We start from the raw sequence: 16,956 nt of genomic DNA, 5'->3' as shown, positions 1-16,956 counted from the left end.
CAGGCTCTCTGTGTCTGTTAGTATGTGGCACGCTGCATTTAGACCACTTGTACTTGGATGTAAAGTCTGTTTAATAAGTATGTGAGCTCACTCATCAGCGAGTAACAGCATCCCATTCTGATCTGTGTGTGTGTGTGTGTGTGTGTGTGTGTGTGTGTGTCTGAGTGTAAGAAGACAGCCCTGCCTTTGAGAATCCTGTCGCCATCTTGTGGTGCAGAAGCTGCACTTGAGACCTTCCAAACCAATAAATACTCACTCATCTGCACCAAAGAGGCTCTAGCGGCGCAATTGGTCAGCACTTATTATTGTATTGAGCACCTGCTAGACAGGTCCATCGGAGAATGACAATTAATTAAAGCAAAAATAGTGGACACAGTAACAGCAGTTTATTCTGAACAGAAATGCTGCAGTCATGGATATGGACGTCATCAAGTTCCGTCTGGTCCATCTGTCCCTGTTTATTTAGGGCATATGTGTGCGTGTCTCGGTATAAGAAGAGAGCTTTTCCTATGAGAATGCCATCTCGTGCTGTTGTAGATGCACTACTGCCCTTCCAAAACAGTGCTAGATGGTCCAACTTGTTCCAGCTGTGGCCTGCAGCACATCAGGGCACCTTTACAACAGTCAGGCTGAGGGTCGAGGTGACGGGCCAGAGTTAGTAGCTCTTCTCGTGTTCTGCACTGTAGGCTCCAGTGAGTGGTACTTATATGACAGTGGCCAGCAGAGCAATGCTGAGGTTGTGAGTTCGAGCCTCACCTGGAGCATAGAAGCTTTAACCTGTTTGTAGTCTCAATGGATACTCTTATTATGTGCTGACTTCCGCATAAATAATAGCACTTCAGACTTTGTTGAGGAAGACCATACAGATGTCATTGCACATGCTTCCCATTACACTCATTGAACTCAGCTGCATTAATATTTATATCTGGCTAATTGTCTACTTCTTTTTTTAAATAAGAGCATATTTGTGAAAACACGTCTGTGTTTACTGAGCAAACAACAAGCTGCTCAAAATATTAAAACCGTGTTCTTTTTATTGAGTCACGGCCCGTTTGGCTCAGTCAACATCTTATATATCAATCTGCTCATGCTCAACCAGCTGTGGATATATAGCGGATTATCCTGATGTGACATATGGAGCTGCTTGATTCTTCTTCCCATGTCAGAGCATCAGTTAGTTTTAGCAATCAGGTGTAAATACAAATATATATAGTTCACATGTTGTAATGAGTACCTGGTAGACAAGCACACAGATGAATGGCATTGGATTAATAATAGGGAGATATAGCGGTATATTTTAATGAAAAATGCTGCAGTCATGGATATTTATTGAGAATTAAACACACAATAAAAATACATTAAACATTACATTTGTACAACAGCCACAGCTGCAGCAACCTAATTAAACTGATCAAATAACAACACCACCTGAGACAATTAGAGAATCAAAAATCGGTCTATTCAAACATAAAGGATGAGGGTAAAGCCCCTGGGTGCATAGGGCACTGATGGGGGGACTGGACCCGGTCCATAGAGACAAGTTGCAGAATTCTAGAATCAGACCATGAATTTAAAGTGTTAAATGTGCCACCATTATCACCAGCATGTAAGCTACATCTATGTGCAGTGTGAAATGACGTGCGATTGGCCAGTCTCCCATCAGGGTCTAGATTAACAACCTGACAACGGACCCAACTGGAGGTGCAGAAGTCGGGTTTTCTCTCACAACCCTTGAATCACAACATGGAAGGTTATTATGAAATTGTTGCCCTTTGACGGCAATCAAAAAATGGCTTACCCCAGCTTTAATGCAAGTACGTGAGGAGCTGTTCGGTGCATGATGAAGTGTTATTGTTACCACAGTATGTGGCACCAGTGACACAGTGAGCAGCAGGAGGGTACTGAGGTTTTGGAGTTTGTGCTTCACCTGACCAGCTCAGCAGCTTCACAATGCATAACACCACGGGAAAAAGAATGATTTGTGTGTGTGTTGTCACTCCATATTAAAAGTTGCCACTGCAAACTGCCTCATTTGCGCTGGTCCGCTCGCCAGCCTCTCTAGAGATGCAGAGATGTCTCGCTTGTACTTCCGCTGAAAAGGTTAAGCAGGAAAAATCCTTTTTTCTTTTACCCATGAACCCATTAACCAGGAAACAACAGGATGAGTGGAGGCTTTGGCTTACTATACTGTGGTTTTCCATTGTTCGATCCATCAGGCTCTCTGTGTCTGTTAGTATGTGGCACGCTGCATTTAGACCACATGTACTTGGATGTAAAGTCTGTTTAATAAGCATGTGAGCTCACTCATCAGCGAGTAACAGCATCCCATTCTGATCTGTGTGTGTGTGTGCGTGTGTGTGTGTGTGTGTGTGTGTGTGTGCGTATGTGCGTGTGTCTCTGCCTCTGAGAATCCTGACTCCCTCTCATGGTGTTGAACGTGGAGTTGTGCCCTGAATTGAGAACAGGAGCTACTCTGTGACACGTGCTGATCATCTACAGGAGGATTATTCTTCATGTATCAGAGGATGCAGAATATATAATTTTTTAGGGAGGCCAAACTCTTTCTATGCTCTATAGACACATTAATATTCACATTGAGCGTTTTTCGTGAAGACACCGCCTCTGGTTGTGCTATGGAGCGTCAGTGGTGATGCTCCGTCTTGTGATGCAGGTTATTTGATGCAGAGAATGGAGGAAGACTAGTGGCTTTAAACATTTAGATGAAGCAGTTTGTTTATTCGGGCATTTTGCCTCCTCACTGGATCTGTCTGAGCCCACAACGGGGAGATGTGGATTACTGTCGCGCAGTCTGTGAGCAGTCTGTGAGCAGTCTGTAATTACTCAAACAAAGCTGGTCCGTTTTTTGGGGGCTTTTGATTGTCGTCATGTGTCTGCGACCGTATTTGGACTGTGTGTTTTGTGCGTCGCTCTACAAACTCAAGGATTCTGTTTGTGCCGTCCAGCTGGCAGGTGTCGGGGAGGCTGGCCAAAATGGATGAGCCGGGAAGCAGGAACAGCAGCCTGCAGAGGAAAAAGCCGCCATGGCTCCAACTGGACATTCCCACCATCCAGCTGACAACGGACGACTCGCCCACACTCACCCAGGTAAAAGCAAGTCGCAACGGTAAAGAGTAGTTTTGGACGAGTAGAGGAGACGACTCAACACAATTGTGCGTGTAAATTTGAATTCATTTGAATAAAAGTTCATTCTCAGACACGTTTGACATCCAAAAGCACACAACTTGGCACAGAGGGCCTCATCTGTCTGTGTGTGCTTCTGTCTGTGTGTTGCAGCCGGTAAGACGGCTGCGCAGCGTCAGCTTGCCAGGTGAAAACCCTCAGACGTGCATCGCTGCCTTTGAAACTTCCAACAACTACCTCAGACCTCCTCTGGAGAGATTGCCCTCCTTCACACAGTCCATCAAGAGGTTAGACACACACACACACACACACACACACATACACACACACACACACACACACACACACACACACAGGCTCCATTCTTTCCTCTCGGTTGATTCCCTCCGGCTGCTCATTTCTCAAGGCTTCAGCCTGTCATATTACTTTCTCCTCCACTAATAAATCTTTAACAAAACTAATTTAAGCCGCAGCCTCCTTTTTCTGATTTAACACAAACTAATCTGGCTCTCTTTTCTTCTCTCTTGTCCTCCTTTTTCTCTCATTTTCTCTTTCTTCTTCCTTCATCCCCTCGCTGCCTCCCTGTCCTCTTCTCTACACGCTGCAATGTGCGTTAAGTGAGAAAAGGGTGCGCTTTGAGCGGGTCAACACAGTTCCCCCAAAGGGCCAGAGGGGGCCCCGGAGGGAGTCCACCGTCCGAAGGCGGTCCTGCATACCCAAGATACTGACCCGACGGCGGTCATCTATACCCAAACAGATCATCAGGTACAGGAAAGGTGGATCCGGGAGGGAGGGAGCTGATGACAGCAGTTTGAAGGTGTCCGGACGTCAATATTGACCAAATGCTTTGAGGCAGACTGAGTGGTGTTTCAAACCCACAGTACTTTTACTTTCGTTTACATTCTAGTGAAGAGACGAAAGTTTCCAAAGAAAAAAAAAAAGTGAGGTTTACTTTTGGGAAAGTGTGAATGATAATAATACACAAGCAATCTCGATTAGTTTGATTTGATGATCATTTATATTTCAGTATAACCATCATACTGCTTACAGTAAATAAGGAGAAGATGCTTTGTCCAACCATAAAGCTAAGGGGAAAACTGGATGGTATGGTCTTAAAAGGAATATACATTCCAGGCATGAAGATGCAACCACAATAAGCATCATAACATTGTAAAAGGGGATAAAAATGTACTCAAGCACTGTTAAAGCAGCTGATGTAAATGTGTAGAAGCACACATCTCTGGGCTTTTTGTGGTGATATTTAACTGACCACATATTCAATTCCAACTTAAAGCAGCAATAAGCAATATTTTTTGTAAAAAACATACTGCAGATCAAATGGCAATGTGCAATATGGAAGGGGTTGGTCGTAGTGAGTGAACCCTTCAAAAATGAAAACCCAACTACAGGTACCCTCAGCTCCGAGGAGCGTGTCACCGTCCATCAATTTATTAATTTGGTTTCCCTGCCCGCAACTTTTTTTGATTCACTTTCATAGTATGGGTTTAGGCAGGAGGGGATATGCTACATGCTCAACACCGGAAAGCAGACGGACGCAGTTAGCAACCAGCTGGTGAACATAGTTGAACATTTAGCAGCTAAAGAGCCAGATGTTTCCCCAAGGAGGAAACCAAAACAGAGCTAAAAGGACAGCAACTATCAGTGAAGGGCCAAAAGTCAAAACACATGACTTCAAATGAATGTGCTCCATATCTACTTGATGTGGCATTATGTCACAATAAAGTCTACAGCTTGTTTCTGCTGCCCCCCCCCAAAAGTGGCCAAAGAATACGACAACGCAGCTTTAAAGCAGAACTTATTTCAACAAATAAAATTGAGCTTCACTGCACAGCATTGTTGAAAATGAACTAATCATATACAAGACCGGTTAAGGAAAACCTAATAGACCAAAAAACATAGTTTCTTGCAACACTTTCCCCCTCGATGTCATGAGTTTTTGCACAAAAGCCCACGCTAGTCTCTTTGTGCCACAGATGCGAGGCCGTGACACATAAGCTCTCACTCACACAGTGTATCACCATCAGTCCGGGTGACACACAGGACCACACGGTTTGAGGCAAACAAAATAACAACAATTACTTATACAGACTATCTCTGTGCCTCACGCAGCATGTTGGCCACATCAAAGCGCCACAATTGAATGTAAATGTTTGAACCCGGGGGCCGAGACTAAAACCTAAAGACACTCTTCAAAGGAGTGTCTTAATGTCTTAACTTCATCATGCCGAGGTTTACCAGCCTTGTATGTGTGTCTGAGAGAGACACGGAATTAATGCGTTTGAGAGAATAATGGGATTTAGAGAAAGTTTGCGTGTGTGTACGGGAGGTTAGCTGAGGTACCTGATCCTCAAAAGAGTGCACAAATACCGGATAAATCCTTAAGTCTTCAAATAAAGCGTTACGTCAGTGGGTGGTTTGCTGCAAACGTTTTAGTTGCAGAGTATTTGGAGGACATCCTGATGCTTGTTGATCTGGCAGAGAACAGCAACAAATAGCTTCTTCATGCTAAGGAACCATTCATTTTGATAGTTAATAATGTATCTTAGTCCCACTGGTGCTCGTAATGATAGGTGTTTAAACCTACAATCTCGCCCTCTATTGGATTTCGTTAAAGTGCTCACACAAATACACCGCTGCAAAGCAAAGGTGGGGTTGAAGCTGCTCGGGGTGTATGAGTGTGTATGTTTGCGTGTGTCATGTTCAGGCATGTCCCGGTGCCCTCCCTCCGTTCCTCCTCCCTCCGATGATGCCCCATCCTTCTTCTCTCTCCCTCCTTCTAATCTCCAATTTCCTGTGCAGTGCTGGTGTGGAACTGTTTTTTAGACACACAAGGCAGAGAAAGAGAGAGGAGGACCTCACTGATAGTGATCGTTTGGGGCTCTGAATGGTGTGTGTGTGTGCGTGTGTGTGTGTGTGTGTGTGTGTTGGGGGGGGGGGGAATAATCAGCTTGACAAGGACCAGAGCCGCTGTCTGCTTTGCCCAGTAGGTCACATCCTTTAAAGCGAACTCTCGAGGAGGGATACTGGGAGGCCTGCCAGCCACGGGCACACACACTCTCTCACACACACAAGCCATATTGTGTTGTGTGCTGGGGACACAAGGTCAGAAAATGTAAAATCCTCCCGCTCATCAGATGAGCGAGTCCAGCTGGGGGGAGACTGGAAGTCCTCTTTAGGGCACTCGTCTTGGGGGATCAGATTCCCGTCTGACTGAGGAGATCAACGCAGGCTTTCCTCTAACCTTTGATTAACCAGCAGATCACTGAGCAGGACTGGGATGTTACCAAGAGTCTGGACATGTGGTGATCATCCTCTCTTTGCGTAACAGCGAGTGTTACAAGGTACTGCTGGCCTGAATATCAGGAAATCCCCTCATGGAACATTGTATGCGATCTGCAGAGGATCAGTTTGCATTTGGCAGATCAGGGCTTAATGCGGATCTGGGGGTAAGTGGGGACAGTATGTTGGTGATGCTGGCGATGGAGCATTTGCAGCTCCACAGTCCCTGCCCCCCAAAGGTATGACCCAGACCGTAAACCCCTCCTGGAGCTCTCTGGACAGGTGAGTGTGCTCTTTGAGGCACTTTGGCTTGTGGATGAAAATGTTGAACAAAGCCCCTTTGATTTATTTCATTTAATGTGGAGGGATTGAGGTTTTCTTGAAATAGAATATACGATTTTGCTGAGACTGGCAGCTCATATTCACATAGCTTTTAGTCTTATGTTTGGGGTTTTACTGGACTGGGATAACTTGATATAATTTGAACTACCTTATATATTGTTAGTGATAGTGTAATAGATAAAAATGCATCATTTTTTGCATTCATTTTGTTGTACACTTTGTTTAAACCGCAAAGTAACTAGGAACTATAGCTGTGAGATAAATGAAGTTTGCCTCTGAAATTAAACTGGAGTAGAAGTATAAAGATGCATTTGTTGAATGTCAGATCAGTTCGATTTTGGATTATTATTGTGCCAACAAAGACACATATTCAGACTGTTATGTCACTATGTGAAACAGCAATTATTTTTGAAATGCTTGAAAGGCAGGGAGACCATCCATAACTAACCAGTCATTGGGAACTTGACCTTCATGCCCTTAAAGGAAGAATTCCCTTTCAAAACAATCGTGAAAAAAAGTAGCACCTCTCGTCAGAAACCATCATCAACGTTCATATTTATCCTTCCTATGTGCTCTGTTCTCTATCTGTTCATTGATGGTGTTTGTGTGGATTGCCCCTTGGCCTTCTTCCCCCTGATGAGATGAAGGCTGTCTCAGCCTATAATTATGCGACGGTAGATTGCTGCTTCATTTGCACCAGTCTTACCTCGAGGATATAAAAGCTAAATGATGGGGGCTCAACATTAAATGTAATCTTTTGATGGGTGATGGGTGATCTTTGATGGGTGATGAATCCTTTATTTATGGTTTTGAGTGGGCAAATGTGACATGCTCGCTTGTCGGTGCATGTGCGCTCAAAGACAAATTCCTATTCTTATCTAAACAAACACACACAAACAAACATCAGAAGGTCTGCGTCATGTCTTACCGTCACTAGTGGATGTTATCTTCCTCTTGATTGATACATGTATTTTACAAGGATTTTATTTGTACTTTTTCCCTCCGGTCAGAGGCCCAGTCTGACTTCAGTCTTTCTCAAACATTCCTCTCGGGGAGGACAGCGATCAGGGCCGCGCCACCCCCCTCCCTGCCCTGTGCAGCCTTAAAAGGCTTCCCCAGCTGGCGTATTTCTTGACTGAGTGTTTATTACTGAGTGTTCTGCTCTCCAAACAGTTTCCCCCCGTGTGGCCTCCCCCCTCGCCGTCGGTTCAAAAGCAGGCACTGTTTCACAAGGGGGGGGGGGGGGGCGACTACAGGACTGTCAGGCAACATCTGCTTCTTCGACGCCGGCTGAACAGGGAGCAATAAGTCGCGTGAGAATCAAGACGGTATTTTTCATTCGGGCTCTCTAAGCTGCACAGGCAGCGCCCGTGTAATCAAACATGCACATGAACCCAAAGAGAGAGCGGATGGAGAGAAATGTTCAAATGGGATTTGTTCATCTGTGTTGTGACCCGAGATTAAGAAGCTGACCTGCTGCAGCCCGACCATATCGTGCTCACTGTGTGCCGTGGCCGCTTTATTTTTCATCCAATAACTTCACTGTCATGCACTATATAGTTAAAGCTGATTTGTGCCATTTAAATGAATCTAATTTGTTAAATTTGCGCCACGCAGTCATTGTTTTTATTACAAAAAACTATAGTAGCTCAAGCTGGTCAAAGTTTCTGTCTTTTTGCTTAAAGTCTTGGATTTGTTATTAACTATATGAAACTACATGTGCATTATATGGCTATATATGTAGCGCTCACGGTTCCAAAGAAAAAGTGGCAGCTAAAGATGCTCCGTCTCCTCCTCGTTACAGACGAGAAAGCAATCAACAAAGGAACCAATTAAGCCGTCAACTAATCCCCAACAACCAGCTGCAATCAATCAAGTAATCATCATATTGTTCTACTAATCAGGACGGATGTTCGGCTCAATCTGTCAAAGAATATTGTGTGTGTGTGTGTGTGTGTGTGTGTGTGTGTGTGTGTGTGTGTGTGTGTGTGTGTGTGTGTGTGTGTGTGTGTGTGTGTGTGTGTGTGTGTGTGTGTGTGTGTGTGTGTGTGTGTGTGTGTGTGTGTGTGTGTGTGTGTCAGGAAAACGGAACATGTATAAAAACATGAACAACATAAAAGTTCGTCTCAGCCCATTATCATGATTTGCAGACATAACTAGAGTCAGTGTTGTTGCCTTTGAGCTGTACAATGGGAAGACATTATTTTATTTTTTAATAGCCGAATTGAAGAAAAGAGCTCCAGTGAAAGTCAGAGGTTTGTTTAATGTCTCACATCCCGCCCCCCACACACACAAAAGAATGGTCAGAATATTAAGTTTTCACTTATTTGCTTACCAGAATCCATCCTCTCCCCAGGGGTACGGCCGACTGGTTCGGGGTGAGCAAAGACAGCGACAGCACCCAACGATGGAGGAGGAAGAGCCTGCAGCACTGCAGCCATCTGTACGGGGGTCTGAAGCCGCAGGTGATGAGGGAGATGGAGCTCCACAGCCAGGACAACATCTCCCTGGCCAGCACTGAGACCCCTCCTCCCCTCTACCTCCCACCCTACCACTCCAGTCACCACCACTATGGCATGCAGAGGGTAGGGCAGCGCCGGGAGAGATGTTCACCTTTTTCCGCCTCGCTCTTTCCCTTCATTTCTTTACGTCGCATTAGGTCTTCGGCGCTTGCTTTACCTCTTTGCTTTGCAATCTTGCCTTTGTTTCAATTGATGGCTTTTCCCCCACATTAAGCCATCTTTAGTGTGTTTGGATGTTTTTGAATAAGTCATCGAAAAAATGTCCAATTCACTCATTATTCCCCACAATAGACAATAACAACTCCTGTTGCACTGGTAGTATTAAGAAGGATTTCTGTAATCTGATTAAAGCACTACAAGAAACTTTAATTTTGTGTTGATTTAGGGAACCTTGAGGACACAAGTAGTGTTGTGTCGAAAAGGTCTTCATTTGAATTATTATTATATCAATTCTCTATCACTAAAACCAACTGATGAAGCACTTTTGTCTTTACAAAAAAAAACTTCTTTCCATAACCTTACCATCAATCTAACCCTAGTTTAGATGTGTGTTATCCCTGCTCTTCACTACTCTGTCGCTGTGTGTTTATTGTGTGTGTGTGTGTGTGTGCGTGCGCAGATCGTCGACCCCCTGGCTCGGGGGCGTGCCTTCCGCATGGTGGAAGAGGTAGACGGCTTCAGTGTCCCGCAAACTCCCATCACGCCCGGCACCGCCTCCCTCTGCTCCTTTTCCAGCTCCCGCTCCGCCCTCAACCGGTTGCCACGCCGACGCAAACGGGAGTCGGTCGCAGTCATGAGTCTCAAGGCTGCAGCAGCTTTGATGAAGGTGTTTGTTTTTTCTTTCGTGTCTCTTACACACGTGGATGGATGGATTTTATCTGTGCTGGCACGTTTTATAAAATATGAGCTCAGCTTGTCTTATCGTGGATCTCAGCTGAAATATTCCACAATACAATGCAGATGACTCTCTTTATGTGGCCCTCTGGTAACAGCCTTGCACATATAATTTAGAGGGATGAATGTACATGGTGTGTGTGTGCGTGTGTGTGTGTGTGCGTGTGTGTGTGTGTGTGTGATTCTGCTCGTCAGGGACGGACATTAGCCGACAGCACCGGCGGGCGATGTCGCCGGCGGAGTTTCATGCCCCCTAGTTTCCTCGAGGACGACACCGTGGACTTCACTGATGATCTGGACACTTCCTTCTTCACCAGAGTGAGCAGTGGACACACTTCCACACAATGCCAGGATAACCTTCAAAATAACTGTGTCAAATTCGAAAGTAATCATCCACACTTTTGCTCGAGGCACTCAATGAGGATCCATTCGAGTTTTTCTGGAGTTTTTCTGTCGGTGAAACGCTAATGTGTCGGTTTTCAGCACGTTCGCGTGCTCAGAGCACACAATATAGATTGTATTTTTAGGTACTGTCTCTTGCTGCATACTAAGCTTTGAATTCCTACTGACTTGTTTTTTATCTTTGCAGGACGGGCTGCAGGATGAGTTGTACAGCTACGCAGACGAAGTGTTCGAGACACCATCGGAGGCCGACCTCAAACAGCTGGATGAGAGCGAGCTCACAGGGAGTGCGTTGGAAAAGACCGAACTGGAGAGGAGTCACCTCATGCTGTGGGTCTACTTTGTTTACAGTTGTATTTACATGCATTGACATTAACCTCTGACATGCTGCAGGGGAGACAAACTCAACTTTCCCTCTCCCTCAACCCAGGCCCTTAGAGAGAGGGTGGCGAAAGGCAAAAAATGTCTCTCTGGTCCAACCTAAGGTGCGTCTGAAACAGGAAGTGGTGAGCGCCAACAGCCATCAGCAGCGGGGACAAAGGATCGTGGTTCCTGTTCAGAAGCTGTTTGCCCGAGAGAAGAGGCCCTACGGGCTCGGCATGGTCGGTCGTCTCACAAACCGGACGTACCGCAAACGCATCGACAGTTTTGTCAAGCGGCAGATTGAGGACATGGGCGATCACAGGTATGTCAGCTGATTCTATTGTTCCGTGGAGGTCGACTGTCCTCTGACGTGAAAGGAAATAGAGTTGGTGCCAATGTCCCAGATAATGGAGAGCCCGAATTGTCCCCCTGTCCTCCCAAGGCCTTTTTTCACTTACTGGATCACATGTGTCCATTTGCTCATCACCATTCTGGCTGTCGCCATCTTCGGCATTGCCCCTGTGGGCTTCTCCCAACATGAAACTGTCGACTCTGTAAGTATATTTTACAGCGTTTATTATGATTCAATCGATATACTGTCTGTGAATAAAATGTCTTGAATTTCCACTGGAAATGTACTATGAATGAGCAATATTGGTAACGCAATGCTGTTGTTGCTTCTGTTTTTGAGGTGTTGAGGAACAAGGGAGTTTATGAAAACGTTAAGTTTGTGCAACAACAAAACTTCTGGGTTGGTCCAAGCTCAGTAAGTATGTTTATCTTCTATTTCTGATTGTGCTTTACTCAGCTCTGAGTGTGGCGGTCAACATGAAAAGTGTATTAGGCTCAAGATGCCAGTGGTACTTACCCAGGGGGGCGTTTGCAGCATCAAGGGGTAAACAAATCAGGAAAAAATTGCATATTGATAGCTAGATTAATGGTAATGGGTGAAATAATGGTTGAAAGACCCCCCCCCCCCCCTACCTTCTGTCCTGCAGGAGGCGCTGATCCACCTGGGAGCCAAGTTTTCCCCGTGTATGCGTCAAGACCTCGAGATCCAGAAACTGATCCAGGAGAAGAGAGCGAGGGAGAGGGAGTCGGGCTGCTGCGTGAGGAACGATCGCTCCGGCTGCCTGCAGACGTTACAAGAGGAGTGCTCGGTCAGTGAAACCAACCGGGCCGGTTCGCTCAGATCATACTATTATTATACAGCACGTCTCCGCTGTGAAGAGTGTTTGTGTTTATCACATGTACTGGATATAAGAGGTTCAACTTGATTGAGAGTTTGATTCAGAGATATATTGAAGAGAAAGTGTTCCATGGAACCACTGGACGAGCAGAATGAATACAGAATAACAGAATAAAGAACAGCTGCCACAGCAACGCTGGTTTAGTTCTCACATATGTTTCGCCAGCTGTGTTTATATTACTGTCTGTTGACAGATTTTGCCCCTCCTCCTTTATGGCCCCATTGTACGCCCGTGTTCAGATATGGCGACATGGAACTTTGCAGGTGTGTAGGTGACATAAAAATGAAGGTGGAGTTCGAAGATGGGTGTGGTCCAAGCAAAGGGGGGTAGAAACAATGGGAAAGGGGGTCACAAGATGGTCTCTGGTGTTAACGATGATTTGTCTCCCTCCGTCTGGTTGTCCGTCCCCTACTGCAGAGCACCCTGGCAGTGTTTGTGAAGTGGCCTCAGCATCCCAGTGCTCCCTATCGAAATGGCACGCTACGCCAACATGGTGCAGTCTGCCATCAGGACCCCAGGTAACGTCCCCAAAAGCCGTTTACGATCCTTGTGTACACATTTAGTTACCACTATCGCAGGGGGTCATTATTCAGGCAAGAGCACCAGCTGGTTGACTGTCATGTAAATACCGAACAGACATTATTTTACTCCACATGTGGACTGTATTGTCGGGGGCTCAGTCAAGATGGGAACGTTCACTGTTGTTCCTCTTTAACTTTTGCGCTTGATTTTGTAGAATCTGTCTGGAGCCAGCCTCCATTTCACCTCATGAGTGGCCGGATGACATCACCACGTGGCCAGTGAGTATATTCACGTGTTAACAGTTAATTTCCTTGTTAGTGAGAAAAGGTCTACTGTGAGTTTCACCCACTGCGGTCTGAACGCAGCACTCTCTTCTCCGTACACATGACGTCTAGACGGCTATATTTCATGTTTCCTGTGCTTGTGATCTGTAGGTTTGCACACGGTACAACTCTGGGAATCACACCAACCTCCCCCACATTGACTGCACCATCACAGGCCGGCCCTGCTGCATCGGGACCAAAGGACGGTGAGGAGCAACATTCATTGGACGTTGGATCCCATTTAATTGAACATTGAAAACAAGGATATATTCATTTAATTTTTAAATCCTGATAGTTGGTCATTTTTCCTGCGTGTGACTGCTGATGAAGCCGATGTTTCATGTTGCAGATGTGAAATCACCTCAAGAGAGTATTGTGACTTCATGCACGGCTACTTCCACGAGGAGGCTACCCTCTGCTCACAGGTGAGGCAAACAGATGTTGAGCTTTTACATCACAACATAAAAGTGTATCTGAAATGCATACAGACCGTTACATTTTAAACACATGCTCCAGGTGAGGCTCGAACTCACAACCTCGGCATCGCTCTCTAGGTTACTGTCTTATAAGTCCCGCTCGCTGACCGATTGCGCCACTGGAGCCTCTCAAAACAAAGATTTGAAAGCAGTTTGCATTCAATTCCACCCTCATGTTCCTGCATCGGGTGGCGATGGATCTTCAGGCTGACTGATCTCCTCACTCTCTCTTCCAGGTGGCTTGCATGGACGACGTCTGCGGTTTGCTGCCTTTCCTCAACCCGGAGATTCCAGACCAGTTCTCCCGACTCTGGATGTCTCTCTTTCTTCATGCTGGGTGACTGAACCTTTTTGCACGTATCACGATAGGCCTCAGTATTCAAAGCAGCGCTAACAGAGACGCTCTTAAGGGTGAAATATAACTGTTAAATCAGTGAATTGTAAGATGGTTTTAGCCTGTCTCGTCTGTGTCTGTAGGATCCTGCACTGCCTGGTGTCAGTGTTTTTCCAGATGACGGTGTTGAGGGACATTGAAAAGCTGGCTGGCTGGCTGAGGATCTCCATCATCTACATGCTCAGCGGCATCACTGGCAACTTGGCCTCGGCCATCTTCCTCCCCTACAGAGCAGAGGTACGGTGTCACCCTCGCCACCTAAAGTCGTTGTGTCGTTGTGTCTGAAAAAAAGCTTCATCGACAACCTGTTCCCTCTACCTCAGGTGGGTCCCGCGGGCAGCCAGTTCGGCATCCTGGCCTGTCTGTTTGTGGAGCTGTTTCAGAGCTGGCAGATCCTCGAGCGACCGTGGCGAGCTTTCGCCAAGCTGCTGGCCATCTCAGTCTTCTTCTTCTCCTTCGGTTTGCTTCCATGGATTGACAACTTTGCCCACATCAGCGGATTTGTGTCGGGGTTCTTCCTGTCCTTCGCCTTCCTGCCATACATCAGGTAGATGAAGAGAGGGATGTGTGTTGCTCCACCCCCTTTCTGATCTCAAATAATTAGTCGGGGAGATGGATGGCACTGTTATATTAGTACGGTACAGATGATGCTAGAGCCTTTAGACTGGGTGCAGTAGGAATCAGCTAGCACTTGGATGAAAAAATTGCACCTTCACAAAGTCTTTTTTTAAAAGGTAGGTTCTGCAATATGAACAATTGTAAACTGTATAATCTTTAAAGAGCCATGTGCACCATTGGTCTGTGCGTATTAGCCTCTCCTTAGGTTTCAAAGGTTTTGGGTTCAAGTCCTGGATGAGCTTGCCTCTCTCTTAGTTAATATTACAACATGTTGTTGTCTCACTTCTTGTAATCTAATCAGATGTGCTTTACGGGACTTTCAACTGCATTTTGAGACGATTAACGCAGGTTTCTTCTCTTCAGCTTTGGGCAAACCGACATGTACCGGAAGCGGGTCCAGATCTGTGTCTTCCTGCTGGTCTTTCTTGGTCTGCTCTCCGCCCTGGCCGTCCTCTTCTACGTCTACCCTGTGAAGTGCGACTGGTGCGAGTTCCTGACCTGCATCCCGATCACGGACAAGTTCTGCGAGAAGTACGACCTGAACGCTCACCTCCTCTGAACATCAGCCCGCGGGGTAAACGTCAGCCGGACGTGTCTCAACATCTCTTAATGATGGATGTTGATGAAGTTGAAAGTTGGATATTGAGCTGCAGTGCAACCTGTGACACTCCTCCTGGAATAATGAGCTTTCAGGAGTCCATGTGGATGCATTCGTGTCACTGTTTGGAAAGGTGCAACAGACCCATCATGGAAAAAGCCTTCGGGCATTTATTCACACGCATGGGAACAAAAATATCACTGTAAAGTTGACTGAAAAGGACTAAAGACTGATTTCATGTGTGATTGATCTATAGCTGGGCTAATCAATGACTAGTCACACTGGAAGAGAGCTACAAAGACAACTATTTCCTGCCAAATTATTTACCTGAAACAGCACCGCTTAGTGGCCAAAAGGAACAGTACACCTGCCAGTGGAGGACTTTAGTTTTGTACTTTTGTATTGGTGCCCACACAGTGTTATTTAAAACCCTCCAAGAAATGAGACTATAACCGGTGCCTTATTGACACAAAATTACACACATGATGTCTTTTTGTGCCACGTATCAGTTTGTGTCAGCAGTTTTTTTTGACGTTTTGGGTTGTGCTCCTCAACCTCTGTAGAAACTGCGTCACACCATCGGACCAGCTATGACAAACTATTATATGTTTTTACTTCAGTATTCGGTGGCTGAATTGGCACTTGTTTTTTTTTTACCACACAGGAAACGTTAGTTTCCACCACAGCCTTTAACACACTTCAATCCCAAATGGATTGTATGTTTTTTTACTATACTCACCCTGTATTACAGCTGTAAATAACTCACTTGTATGTTAATCTGCTCCACTGTGAATAGATTTTACTGAGGTGAATTTGTGTTTATATTCAAGCTGGTGGCGTTTTAGCTACATAACAATAAATAAACACAACAGGATGCAATGTGCAGCTCTATATTCATGACGTCCTCATAGAAGGATAGAACCAGAAAGCCAAAGTGCCGCAGTTTGCAGCTGGATGCCAGCAGGCGTTGCTGTTGCTGTGAATAACGCAGGAGGCGCCATCAGTTCCTCACCAGATATGGTAGCTGTTTTATTTCATGGCTTTTTTTTTTTTTTTTTAATGCTGTGAGATAATGGCCATAGAGATGTCGGCCTTCTCTCCAATATAATAATAATAATAATAATAATAATCCATTTAATTTATATAGTGCTTTTCTAGATACTCAAAGACACTTTACATTATACACCGTAGACACAGCTACGGGGAGTAATGCAGGGTTAAGTGTCGTGCTCAAGGACACATTGACTAGGGCGGGGATTGAACAGCCAACCCCTTGATTGAAAGACGGGCATGCTAACCACTGACCCATAGTCGCCCCAATATATTGTTAAATAGATGGCACTGGGCTCGTGGTGCTCAAAGCAAAGAAAAAGTCAACAGCAATGTCTCTTTACAGATATCGTGACCCGGTTAATCAAGACCTTATTGTGAACACTGTAATGTAGTGACTCATTTCCTTCTACATAAGCCCACCAACCGCATCACACCGCAGAATGAAGCGTGCATCTCCTCATAGACGAGAGGCTGGGAAAAAAAACTTGTTTCTACATGAAACCGGAACATATGGAAAGAGACATGACTGTTGATTTGATTATCACAAGCCAATAGTGCCATTTAGTTTTGGAGAGAAGGCAGACACCTCTACGGCCGATATCCCCAACACTCGACAACTCAAAACAATCTAGATTGATAAATAGCACGACGGGGAAGAGGGAAACATCAGCGTTTTGGATTTTTACAGGATTTACGGTAGTTTAATAAGAATAACTCTCTGAAGAACACACCTGTACACTGCGACAGATAGGTCACAC

At 45.5% G+C, this 16,956-nt stretch overlaps 1 protein-coding gene and 1 non-coding gene across 7 annotated transcripts in view; one reads left to right on the top strand and one right to left on the bottom strand.

Annotated features, from left to right (window-relative positions):
* rhbdf1b (rhomboid 5 homolog 1b (Drosophila)) overlaps window positions 1–16,024 on the top strand; it is a 31,960-nt gene extending 15,936 nt beyond the window's left edge. For 3 of the 6 annotated variants that reach the window (XM_034558627.1, XM_034558626.1, XM_034558620.1), the window contains 19 exons: window positions 2,964–3,105; window positions 3,295–3,428; window positions 3,760–3,906; window positions 9,140–9,368; window positions 9,925–10,131; window positions 10,395–10,517; window positions 10,789–10,931; window positions 11,032–11,286; window positions 11,407–11,518; window positions 11,656–11,730; window positions 11,963–12,124; window positions 12,632–12,732; window positions 12,951–13,014; window positions 13,171–13,265; window positions 13,409–13,484; window positions 13,772–13,872; window positions 14,013–14,166; window positions 14,253–14,476; window positions 14,911–16,024. In XM_034558627.1, the coding sequence (XP_034414518.1) occupies window positions 2,992–3,105; window positions 3,295–3,428; window positions 3,760–3,906; window positions 9,140–9,368; window positions 9,925–10,131; window positions 10,395–10,517; window positions 10,789–10,931; window positions 11,032–11,286; window positions 11,407–11,518; window positions 11,656–11,730; window positions 11,963–12,124; window positions 12,632–12,732; window positions 12,951–13,014; window positions 13,171–13,265; window positions 13,409–13,484; window positions 13,772–13,872; window positions 14,013–14,166; window positions 14,253–14,476; window positions 14,911–15,106 (2,712 nt within the window). In that variant the 5' untranslated portion in view covers window positions 2,964–2,991 and the 3' untranslated portion in view covers window positions 15,107–16,024. Of the gene's footprint in view, window positions 1–2,963; window positions 3,106–3,294; window positions 3,429–3,759; window positions 3,907–8,587; window positions 8,660–9,139; window positions 9,369–9,924; window positions 10,132–10,394; window positions 10,518–10,788; window positions 10,932–11,031; window positions 11,287–11,406; window positions 11,519–11,655; window positions 11,731–11,962; window positions 12,125–12,631; window positions 12,733–12,950; window positions 13,015–13,170; window positions 13,266–13,408; window positions 13,485–13,771; window positions 13,873–14,012; window positions 14,167–14,252; window positions 14,477–14,910 lie in introns of all 6 variants that reach the window. The other 3 variants (XM_034558621.1, XM_034558623.1, XM_034558622.1) reach the window with 3 other exon arrangements.
* trnai-uau lies at window positions 13,568–13,661 on the bottom strand. The gene is made up of 2 exons: window positions 13,624–13,661; window positions 13,568–13,603 (listed from the first exon to the last, which is right to left on the bottom strand). It is a non-coding gene; the product is annotated as a tRNA-Ile (tRNA).
* Window positions 16,025–16,956: the final 932 nt, after the last annotated feature.

Source organism: Cyclopterus lumpus, chromosome 19 (genome assembly GCF_009769545.1).
Source record: "Cyclopterus lumpus isolate fCycLum1 chromosome 19, fCycLum1.pri, whole genome shotgun sequence".
Lineage (NCBI taxonomy): Eukaryota > Metazoa > Chordata > Actinopteri > Perciformes > Cyclopteridae > Cyclopterus > Cyclopterus lumpus.
The sequence above is the reverse complement of the archived record's forward strand: the minus strand, read 5'-3'. Positions and strand labels throughout refer to the sequence as shown.